The 12,500-nt window shown below is 40.8% G+C and overlaps 1 protein-coding gene across 1 annotated transcript in view; it reads right to left on the reverse strand.

Moving 5' to 3' along the window:
- LOC138013762 (serine/threonine-protein phosphatase 6 regulatory ankyrin repeat subunit C-like) overlaps positions 1–12,500 on the reverse strand; it is a 24,096-nt gene that overhangs the window by 8,369 nt on the left and 3,227 nt on the right. The window contains exons 5-11 of the mRNA XM_068860836.1: positions 12,241–12,339; positions 11,242–11,340; positions 8,603–9,187; positions 7,462–8,545; positions 2,870–2,995; positions 2,607–2,681; positions 174–529 (exon numbers count right to left, since the gene is read on the reverse strand). Coding sequence (XP_068716937.1) covers positions 174–529; positions 2,607–2,681; positions 2,870–2,995; positions 7,462–8,545; positions 8,603–9,187; positions 11,242–11,340; positions 12,241–12,339 — 2,424 coding nt within the window. The remainder of the gene's footprint in view (positions 1–173; positions 530–2,606; positions 2,682–2,869; positions 2,996–7,461; positions 8,546–8,602; positions 9,188–11,241; positions 11,341–12,240; positions 12,340–12,500) is intronic.

Consider the following 12,500-nt stretch of genomic DNA (forward strand, 5'->3'; position numbering starts at 1 on the left):
GTTGCCAGAGCTGTTGATCCTTGATCTATTCCTAAGTCGCAGTCGTTGCGGCTGATGAATCTCGCAATAATAGGCCGATGCCTACCCTCCACATTCTTTTCCACACGGTGCACTGCATGAAATCAAATATCTTTCGAATCAATCCCCAAATCGTTATCAATTATATTGTGTACTAGGCTCTTACAGTCTTCGCCCTCGATTTCCTCGATATTGTTAAATCGTAAATTTTCTCGCCGAGTGTATTGTTCGAGTTTAATGTTATTTTCAATTTCCGTTTGGAGCTGTAATTCTAAGCTGGTAATTCGTTTCCGTAAGGTATCCAGTTCCTCATTAGTCTTCTGTAGATCCATTTCAGCCTTCTTCATAACGGCTACATCCCCTTGGGTGAATTCTAAGCTCTGCTTTAAGCCTTGTGTTTCAATTCTAATTTGATCAATGTCGTTTTTCAACTCATACCTCAACTTGTCCAACTCTGGGCGCAATCGGTCGAAGCCTGCCTCCTTTGCCTTTCGAAGCTCGTTGATCGCATCTTTCACCGGGTAAGAAATATCAGAGTTATCCGCCATGTCTTCTGCCGCACTATTCGAAGAGCTCTATCCTATCTTGGAACGCTTTTCCGATCGTCCCATGAAGCAATCGCCGTCCAAACCACACAGACCGATAAAGCGATGAAGTTACTTAGTGTTTTCCATCAAGCAAGCAGCATTGGTAAGTTAAAAATTGGCTAAAGACCCGCGTCTTACGAGGAGCGTCAGTAGGGAGTTTAAGATCTGCGACGCGACGGTAACGAAAACGTCATTTGAAATTGCAAGTTCAGGTTTATTAATCGTTTTCTTCGTTATGTCGGCTTGTCTATCTTCTAAAAACTAGTGTAACCTTCCAGGAACTGAATTAGGAGGTGCGGTATTGAATCTACGACAGAAAATTCAAATTCGCTGCCTTTTGTTCACTTTCTCCGTAAAACTTGAGAATTGGTCATTTCACGTCGTAGATTTGCCTTTAACGTTAAAGAAATGTACAAAAACTAAAAATGCACGTGCAGAGCGTGCAAAGCTATTGTTTTTGCTCATTAAATATGCTAAATTTGTGACGTTTTCGTTGCCGTCGCGTCGTAGATCTTAAACTCCCTAGTTGAAGCGTCTGGACGCCATGCCTGCCAGTCCCCAGTCCTCCCAGTTTCAAGTTCTTTATGACCGCCGAATAAAAAGACTGAGCACGCATTTTTACAGGGTTAGCCTCCATATGAAGTGAATATATCTACAAATTCCAGCGGGAGGATGACTTGTTGACAACTCTGTATATTGTTTAGTTTCAAATGTCAGGCACCTTCGTGCCGGGGTTTTTGAGTATATTTCTCATCAGATGGAGGCTAACCCTGTAAAAAATGTGTCGTCATAGTTTTTATTCAGCGGTCATAGAGAACTTGAAACTGGACTATTGCATAAATTGCGTTCATAACTGCGATGATCATAGCTTCACTTGATTCCATATCCGCAGTTCGTATATGATCCATTTCATATATCATTTCATCGAGGATAAGGTACGTAAGAAATTAGCTCGTTCCCACTTTACTGTCCGGTTCAATGTTTATATCGTTGTTGTTCTATCATGAACTTTACATCGCTTTCACGCGATCCGCCAACTTAGATGCCAAAAATTATATATAACAGCTAAGGCGTTATTTCTGTAGACTTGTGACTTGAGCGGCCTTTACTAAAGAAGATGAGACTTCATTAACATATTATTCAAAAGGACATCGTAGTTCATTTAAGAAAGGATTGTAAACAAAATTAGCATTCACCAATCATATTGCTTCGACTTTGATCTATCGGAGAAGGGATTGACACTATAAAAGTCCTAGTATTTTGTTTCTCAAGCCACCTGTTCGTTAACGCTCTCAATCGAAAAATCAACGTTAACATCAAAGGTAAAATCATCGATATCATGCATAAGTTGCGCACAAATCGTCACCTCCCGCCAAGAGGCCCTGCAGGCAGTAAGGACCGGCCAGGACATTTCCCGTTCTGGCCTCACCACGAGATCAGACCCATGTTCGTGCGCCTCAGCGTCCAGGCAGAGACCGAGCCCCTCCGCCATCTGATTGAATACATCCAGGAGCAGTGGATAGGGGTGGCCGAGCCGGTGGCAAATGCAGATTAGAGTTTTACCAGTTAATCGAACTCCTTCATCGCGAAGCCCGCCTAACTTCTATCACCATCAAGCTTATATCAGGCAAGAAGTTAAAGCGGATCCCGAGAAAAAAGTACAGGCAACTTGAGCAGAAACTGTTCGACGCCTGGGAGCAGTATCAGACCGGCAACAAGAAGGCTTCACAACTACTCAGCTGCTGCTCCCATCTGAACGGACCTGCTCATAGCCAATAAAAACCTAAACGTCCCCACATACATTAAGTTTATTAGAATTAATCGCCAATGATCTGTTGTTTAAGGGGAGGGAGTCACACGGACAACCCAAACGTAAAATTCAAGTTTATATCGCAAGAATCAAGTTTGCTTTTCAACAGAATCAAATTTGCGTTTCAAAGGAATCAAGTTTGCATCGAAAGAATCAAGTTGTAGCAAATCGGATATCTTAATAATACTTACCTTCCTCATTCCTTGTACCCCATAGAGGACTTGGCGGGGCAGAGAACATAGTCACTTCTACCACTGTTCCGAGGTCTGAGGGAAATGCGGCAGAAATGGGTAAGGATAACTCTGGCAGAGCGAACGGCGTATCGAGCCTGTTGTTTTTAAGCACAGATATAAGCTATTAGTTAGCAAAAAATGGCGCTTGTAATATTTTCTCAGAATTAACAATCAACAGTACTGGAAATCAACCCCCATCTAGATAACAAAAAATCATTTACCTGCATTGATCATTGAACTAGCAGCAATGGGTTCTGGCGTCTCGTCTTTACAATAGAGGCAAGTCCATGAGATGTCCTGGCCAGTCCTTACTGCCTGTCTATACGTGGCCCTGTCAACACCAGTCACTAGAGACGTATAATGCGTCTGGGCGACTTTAGGCAATTTAATTTAACGCGTCTTTTTAGTTGGTCATTTAAGTCGTCCCGTATAGAGACGGGCCCGTGATATTGAAAAAATTAAAATGCTGAAGTTTAATCCGACATGACAACCTTGAGGTAGAAATCTCTACCCTTCACCGTTTACCCTTTACTCGTGGAAAAGGTCTGCCGCTGCCGAACATGTTACGTTTTATAAGCAGTGAGTATTGTTTCAGTTACGGTTCGCATTTTCCGATTAAAAACTAGAGAATTTTTTTTAGCTGATAATGACAATTCATGGTAAATGAACAATATACAATATATTTCGTTACAGTTCACCGTTTTTCAGATAATGTCTAATGTAAATAATGATGCCGTTGATGCAGCTCCTATTTTCCTTACAAGATGGAAGTGTTAATCTGCCGGAGGAAAGGAGACATTGGCAATACACTAGGAGATACGAGGCATCCTCAAGATGTTCATTGTACAGGCGAATCTTTGATGACGTCATTGTTTACATTTTGTCTCATTAACATACGCGTTTGTTGATTGAAGGCATCAAGCTATTCACAAATAAAGTAAATTGAATCATGTAAATTTCTCAACCTTATATTTAAAATTAATTGTATTAACAAATTCAGGCAAAAAAGTTGAGCTATATTTTAGGTTGCTTGAATAGATGTAATACATCATGTATAAAAAAGTATAGTTAAATCTTCTCACAGCCCCATGCGCAGCATGGCCTTGCTTGAACAAGCCACACACAATTTCTTTAGCTTCTGGATTAAAACTAGAAATATTTGTAGCATTAAACCACCCCACCACTTGACGAGTAAAATACAAGGTGAATTGGCAGTCAAGAAAAGTGTGGTCTATGGCGTCACCGCAATGAGTGATTTTCTGTAAGTTTCTTCGCATTTGCCTCTTTCACAATCTTGTTACTTAGCCTATTTCAGAGAGGGTGTCAAGTACTGTCTATAGGGGTGGGCTTGTGGCTGGGGATTTTCTAGTTTTTAATCTATAGGGAAATTATTAAAGTTATTATAGTTCCTGTTATGACATGTTTTGTTTCTGCTAATACTGATTTCAATGTTTGTTATAAATAATACGTCAAAGTACCAGAATAGCGTGATGTACCCCCAACCCCTAACAGATGATATTTCATTTCTTCATTGTTATAAGCAGAGGCATAAGCTTCTGAGTAAGGCAAATGCGGAGAAACGTACAGAAAATCACTTATGTCCTACATGTAAAACTTTTTATTTCAGTCCCCTATCAGACATAATAAAGATTGACCATTTACGGAATCCGTTTATTGTTTGCGTGACGTACGGCTAAATTGTGCACTTGTTATGATACTGGAAGTAGAACAACAAATGTGTACTGAAGAAATAATTCGTGTATCATGTATTTTTAGTGGTTACAACCAAAGGGTTAACAGACCGAGTTTTTCGTTATTCGAAAGACCCTATCTTTAGTTTCCAATAAGTATCAAAGCATGCATCGACGAAATGTTGTTTTTGTTTCTGTCACACAACATCCAGCGCCCAAATCTCTGACAAGTTTCCCCGTGTTTCTTTCCCGTAATTTCCACTGTTAACAAGGGGTCTTAGTTTTCGTATTACGGAAACTAAGACCCTGGGGTCTTATGTCTTAGGTCTTAGTCTTCGTAACACCCGATTTTTTAAATTTGAATCTGATAAGGTTGCATGACACCTGGACCTATGACAGAAAATCACAAACAAAAGAACTTTTTTTAGATTGTTTTGTTTTGTTTGATTTTCTTTATTTGATTTCTTTTCGTCGAGGCTAAACAAAAGCAAAAATTCAAATTGTGTTTTCACCGGCCGTAAATTCGTTGTTTAAGTAAGGCCAGAAAGAATAAATAACCCGGGAGCTCCGCTTTTAAGCTTGGCTTAATCTGTATATTATTAAACTGTGACTACACTCACGCGAGACTTCAATGTGAGTATTATTGGGGGATTCTGGGCCAGTCTGTTGTGACGTATACTGATTCCTTATAGAACTTTAACCAAATATTACCAAACACTGTGAAACCGTACCATTAGCATTAATTTAAATCTATGCCAGACCCCTTCAAAATCGTCTTGAATAACTCGAAGAGGAAACAAGAAACGTCAACATTTTCTGTTTTCAAAGAATTTGACCAGGGTCTCCGTTTCGTAGAAACCTTTTAGCTTTGATAACGAGCGAGTTATTCACCATCAAAACTGATAAAATCTTGGGTAGTAAAAGCGCTGAGCCCATAGATTCCATGTAAGAGATTATCTAGTAAATTGCGCACAAAGTTTCAGAGATGGCTCATTATGCAATTCACTTTCAAGATTCACTGCTAATTATTTGGCTGTTAGATTCGAAAACGATGGGCCTATGCAAACGAGGCAAAAAATGTGAACAAGGATTCCCCTATAATGTTCTGCTATTTTGATAGCTTCATTTAGCAGGAAAATCAGAACAAACTGGTTTTCATTTTTGGATGGATTTCGGTCAGACGGTTTGATTGCTTCATCACTCGTTCCTACTCTACTGTTTTGTTACCTCTCTGGCCTCTTCTTGACTGGGGATGTTATGCAGTTTTGAGGATTTTTAGCCCCCAGGCGCTCCAAATAACGAAGAAAAAATAAGCAAATAAGAGTCAAATAACGAAGTATCGCTAAATCTTATTTCCTAGCCGTCAAGAGGTCGGGCAATGTCGTTGTTTCATTGATAAAATGGGCGTTGCCGCCTACTGACATTGAAAAACATTTCGCTTGCCAATGATTTGGATTTCAATAGTGGAACTAACTGTCAACGGTCTAGAAGAGAATGTTGTTTCGAGTAGTGTCAAGAAGATGCTTTTGAAGGGGTCTTCGTTGGGTTATTCGCCGTCCCGTGCAGGTCAGTATGCAATTAGCTGTCTATTACTTCTTGTTTTGGCTTGTATGTTATACTTTGAGTTGTCTTTTTTTCCTTTTCTTTTTTAAATATGTATCTTGGTATTCAAATGTAATACAAGCTTCTGTTATGTGTTTAAAATTCAATAAAATGTAACAATAAATCGAAATCCAGTACCTGGTCAGCTGTCAACTAAAAAAAACAGCTGTCCTCGATGTGCTCTAAACGTGAGCACGCGATATCGTCACGTGTTACTGGTCAGCGGATACCTTCTCTTGACAGGTGTCAATTTACCGCAACATGGACGTCCAATATCAAAGATGTACGCTGTAAACGGCCGCCATGTTCAGCTTATTGATTATTATTGTTATTATTATTATTATTATTATTGTTATTATTACAACGAAAATTGCCTGAACCTACCCGTCCCCAGAGGCTGCCTTGCCCCCCCCCCCCCCCCCACCTCCACCCCAAAAGTTTGCATGGGCGGGCCGGACGGACGTACGCAGACGCCATAACCAAAATTTCTCGCGTCGATAGATTGCCGAAAAAATCTTCCCATGGCGCTCCGCTGGCGCGCGGCTCCGCTATTAGAGAAAATAATGGTCTTTTAGAGAATAAATAAAGTTATTTATTTATTTCATTAAGATTTAGTCATACTTTCGTCTATGGGTTTTCCTAGGTTGTTCCACAATTAGTTCAAATCGCTACACGTACTCTTCAACGGAATTCTTTAACGTGTTTTGTAAGGCAAATATGGAACGCATTTTGTAATGGTGAATTGTTCAAATTCAAATTCAAACTGTCTGACCTACTGCAATTGAAGATGACATAGGAATGTCGAAACATGTTTTGCAAACTTAAAAATGTTGTCCTTTTTGATATTTGTTGCGCTGCTAATCTTGCTAACATTTCAGGTGAATTTGAGATAAATCCATAAGCGAATACAATCAATGCATATATTTCGACCAGCGAAATTCGTATTGGGACAAGTGACAAAATGTCTCTTTCTTGGTTAAGTGATCATAAGTAGCCTTATTTCGTGACATAAATTCACATTAGCATTAATTCACATTAGTCGCTTGCTTGTCCTTCTGCTTTCGCTTCTTTGGTCACTTCGGGCTGTCGTGTAACTTGAGCTTGTGACTCTTCCTCGCCCGAAGACAGCTGTTGTCGTTTCTTCTTTACGACCCTTTCCTTATCCATTCCTCTTCAGTATATCGCACACTCTCTTTTAAGTTTTGCTCGCTGCCATGAGGCGGTCTAGCAGTTTGGGGCAGCAATAGATCTTCTACCTTTATCTTACCCCGTGATTCTGGTTTTATTTCAGTGACCTCCTTCCATCTGGGGAAAATCTCCATGCATGTGGTGGAGAGCTTTTGACGTCTTGTGGATAACCAGCTGGTTGGTATTCCCTCCAGTGCTTTTTGAAAGTTTCGATATCATGAGGGGTGTCTCCTTAGTTGTTCCTCAGGTTAACGTTGCTTCCGGATTCAATCAACGATTGTGCGGAAATGTCAGAAAATTCTTTAAGAGCGGAAGGAGGTGTATTTCCCGACTGGACGCCTTGTTTTCAAGCAATAGCTTCACAAGAGGTACGTCTCCCTGTGTGACTGCTTTTTGAAGAGGTGTTTTCCCCTTTCGGTCTTGAATATTCGCATCCGCCTTGTTTTCAAGCAATAGCTTGACGAGAGGTACGTCCTTCTGCGTGACTGCCCTATGAAGAGGTGTTTCTCCCTTTTCGTCTCCAATATTCGCATCCGCCTTATTTTCAAGCAATAGCTTGACTATAGGTACGTCCTTCTGTGTGACTGCTTTATAAAGAGGAGTTTCTGCCTTCCAGTCTTGAATATTCGCAGCTGCATTGCTTTCCAGCAATAGCTTGACGACGGATACGTCCCTCTGCATCACTGCATTATGAAGAGACGTTTGACCCATCGGGTCATGAATATTTGCATCCGCCTTGTTTTCAAGGAAAAGCTTGACGAGAGGTAAGCACTTGCGCGTGACGGCTTTATGAAGAGGGGTTTCTCCAAACTGGTCTTGAATATTCGCATCCACCTTGTTTTCAAGCAATAGCTTGATGAGAGGTACGTCCTCTTGTGTGACTGCTTTGTGTAGGGGTGTTTCTCTCCCCCATTCTTGAATATTCGCATCTGCCTTGTTTTCAAGTAATAGCTTGACAAGGGGTACGTCTTCGTGAGAGACTGCTTTATAAAGAGGTGTTTTTCCCCACTGGTCTTGAATATTCACATAAGCCCTATTTTCCAGCAGTAGCTTGACGAGAGGTACGTCGTCTTTCATGACAACTTTATGAAGAGGTGTTTCTCCCCACCAGTCTTGAATATTTGCATCCGCTTTGTTTTCAAGCAATAGTTTGGTGAGAGGTACGTTCTTCCACTTGACAGCCTTATGAAGAGGTGTTTCTTCCCACTGGTCTTGAATATTTGCATCCGCCTTGTTTTCAAGCAATAGCTTGACGAGATGTACGCTCTTGTGCGTTGCTGCTTTATGAAGAGGTGTTTCTCCACAGTAGTCTTGAATATTTGGATTTGTTTTGTTATCTTGTTTGACTGCAACATGGGGTAGAACCTCTCTTGCCTCGCTTCTCAGTTTGGTGTAAAATTCACCATAAACAATCAACTGTGAAATGTTGAAGAAGCCTTGACGGTTAGATGACAACAGCGGCGTATTTCCCTAATTGTCCTGAATATTTGAATCAGCCCCATGCTCTAAAAGCAGTCCAGCAACCATATAATTATTGCTAGAAGCTGCAAAATGCAAAGGTACCTCTTGCCTAGGCATTGTTTGAGCATTTACGTCTGCACCAAGATCTATCATGGTCTCGATTAACACACTAGAGGACATCGGACTCACCCATAGCAATGGCGTGATGTTGCTTGTTGCAGCAACATTTATATCCATACCATCATTCAAAACGAGCTCAATCGCCTTTTCTACATCATCGCTTTTGGTGCAAGAGTGCAGCTCAGTTAGTGTTTCGTGAGTCTCCAGCAGTCTTTGGTAAAGTTCGTCAATATCAGCATGACCTGGTTTTTTACTCTTCATAGCTGACAGAATATCAACTGCTGATTTGCCGGGAAAAGTGGATGAGTTACTTCTTATTGTCTGGCATTTCATTTCCTCCACAAAGTTCTCTACATAGGTACTTGCTTTATAAACACTGTCATAGTCTCCTTGTGAGACAGCAGCCTGCAGTAGATTAAATCCCGATTCGCCGTCCGTACGCAAAAAAGCTCTCTTCGCTAATGTCCTCAGACTAAGCTGCAACAAAACGTGTTACACATTGGTTAACTTCGTTGCGAGAATACTACGCGATGGATAACGAAGCCTAAGGAAGCCTTCCTTTTAAATTAGACTGTTTGATAAAAGCTCCCCTCTTCCTCCTTTGGGACATCTAGTTTTATGCATTTCAGTTGACCATCTCCATTTCAGTTAGTAAAGTGGTTTGAGTTTAGTTCAAAAATCATTTGGCGGCACCAAACGGTAGGTGGCAGTGACATGCCTCCTTGGCATGTACTCTTTTGTTGTCGTAGCATATATAAGGTAGGACTATCGTAATATATTGATCTCAGCTCTCGAAGTTTTAAAATTTTACTTTGCTAAGGCTTTTCTGTTGATTAAGGTTCGTTTATCTTGTAATCACCTCTCACCCTATGAGAATGGTGCGACTGCATTTGGTTGGGGAATACATTCCCATTTTCCCATTGCGTTTTTTGGGTTTTCATATCGGGCGGCTGCACAATCTTCTTATGCTTGAGTGGTATCCATTTCTATATTGCTAACGGTAGTTTTGTACGTTATTTAGGTGACAATAAACACTCAGGCTATCAATTAGAGTCGCGCACCCATTCCTGTGTACGAGTCATGAATATTATAGAAAGAAAAAACAAGTCCTATGTATCTTGTATGTCCCACACAACAAGGCCTGATGATAAAAATGCCCCAGGGAAATACAAAGGGAATTTGTGAAATTTAGTGTACTGCATTCTCTTCAGACTAAAGAAAAAATGACCTCCAGATAAGTGCGAGGATTATTTCTTTCTTTCGTCTACCACCCACACTTCAAATACATACATTTCTTTCATGAATTCTCTGTACTTCTTGAGAAGTACTTGGCTAGTACATGAATGATGGCAAGGTGCTGAATGGACCAGTGAGGGTATGATTCAAGTTGATTGGTAATGGGTGAAAGGACAACTGAAAAATCAGAGTCCTATGCAGGATTCGAACCTATGACCTCCGTAACACCGCACAACCGATGCTCTGCCCACTGAACCACAAGAACTCATGGGGAGCTAGGTCGTTTATCAACAAGCAATTGCAAAAAGAGTTGAGACACTCACTCACTGTTAACCGTACAATGCGCGTCATTCAAGTCAGCGCATCCCCAACCACCCCCCCCCCCCCCCAAAGCAAAGTTGTTTCCATCTCCATTTGGCATTCAAACTCAAGGGTATCAACATTGAAAAGGGGGGAGGGGGGCAGGGACATTGGGACTTTTCTTATGAACAGGAAGAGGGGTTTTAGGAAGAAGAGGTGAATTCACGAGAGTTGAAACTCTTAAGAGTCGATGAGAGTGATCGAGAGTTGGCCAAAGGAGATCGAGAGTCGAAAGTTTCACGCACAAAAAAAGAGAGAGCCTGGCACCACCCTGGGAAAACCCTTTCTGACGTAAATGTGGCGACTTAGCCAGCCGGTATTTTCAGCTAGCCAGACAAGTAAAATGAATTATGTGCGTTTGTTTTTTGGTTGTCACTTTCTTGGAAGAGAAAACATCTCAAAGGCAAGGTCTTGCCGTGTATAAGTCAATTAGTGCAAAAATTTCCTCGTGACTCCACTTTTTTAAAAGCTTTGGCGTTGTCATTGCTCTCCTAATCCGATGCCATATTATTATTATTTTTTAATTGGAGGGCTCATCTTCGGTGTAAAACCTGTGAAACTCACGGATGACGTAACACAAAGGAAAACAAAAGAGCAAAAAAGCATCAAACAATAACCCAGCCCTACCACGAGCTAACAAAATAAAGAAAAAATTCGACAGGTTTTTACACCGAGGTAAACCCAATTTGAGCCAGCTGCAAAAAATAAATAAATAAATAAATAAATAAATAAATAATAAAAACAGTAACTGATGACCGCAAAACTCTCGCTCAAACTCTCATACGCGGCGATGAGAGTAGCCGAGAGTGGATGACAGTTACTGGCCAAACCAGAGCGAGAGCTCAACTCTCATCAACTCTCGCTCTCGTTTGGCCACGGTTTTAATGACTAAAGTACTTATCGAAAAAACACACAAATTTATATGAATAACTTACTGGTTGCTGAAAACTTGGTTTTGCACCGTGGTCCAGAAGCAGCTGAATTATCGACTGATGATTGCAGCGTTCAGCTTTTTGCAGAGGAGTGAACTGAAACTAAAGACCAGGAAGAGAAGCTAGCCCGCCACATGAGTCACTTTATTCGTTTTTGTGTTTCTTTTAATCTTTCACGCATTTGCATTCTTTGACAACTGCAATGGCAGGGTTACTCGATATAACTATACATATACACGTTGTACTCATTTTTAGTTTGCTAAAATTTATCTCCGGGCAAAATTCTAGGCAAACGAAAAAACACATTCATTCCTCTAATAATTGTGGCATAAACAAAAACATCACATCACGGAGCCTGTGACCTTTGAAAGAGCTAAGAACACAGTAAAGCACACTTTTTTAGAGTTTGCCAACAGAACAATTCCTTAATTCAGCGCTTTTATGATGTCTGAAAAGTAATGCAGATCTCGATGGATTTCATCTAGTCACGGACTCATTGGATAAGGCCCTCCTTAAGCTGTATAAATTGTTTATATCTATTCAGCTAAGCCTCATCCAAAGTTAATGAAATTGTCTAAGGGTGCACTAAAGATCAACTGAAGACTCACTAAATATGCTCATATCAGTAAGTTTACTGTTGCTAATGATCATTAATATCCAGCAATTTTGATACTTAAAATGACGTTCTTCAGTATCATTAGGGACCTTCAGCACGCGCGTTTTTGAGACGCGGATGGCAACCGGACGTGAGCTATTTTCCCTTTCGACTTGTCTTCACACAACCACATTTATGTTGTTGAGTATCTTTTCTCCACTAGTGATGATTAGTACAAAAATATAGGAGACACCACTGTCCTGGCACGCGAAATGTTCTCTTTCGTTTGCCCTCCGTGTCTCAAAAACGCGCGTGCTTAAGCTCCCTATTGTGGCACTTAGCAAAGAGCAGTAGCAGTAGGCTAAAAGGGACATCAACTGGGAGTCAACTCTTCTCCTCCTTCTTACCCTATCTAAGGCATTGACATCTGCATTATGATCTAGCAAGACCTTGACTACAGATTCATGTCCATACCAACAAGCAAGGTGCAGCGGTGTTAATGAAAACTGGGGAAAGAAAACAATGTAAAGCCAAGATACAAATTCTGGTGTCCATCACTGGCTGAAAGAGGTGTGAAGCAACATTGATAAGTGAAAGCAATTTGGGCTTCACATTCACACATGTCAGAATCTCACTAGCACACCGGTGTGAAAATTAAAGAAAGCTC

This window comes from Montipora capricornis, chromosome 1 (genome assembly GCF_036669925.1).
Source record: "Montipora capricornis isolate CH-2021 chromosome 1, ASM3666992v2, whole genome shotgun sequence".
NCBI classification, from domain to species: domain Eukaryota; kingdom Metazoa; phylum Cnidaria; class Anthozoa; order Scleractinia; family Acroporidae; genus Montipora; species Montipora capricornis.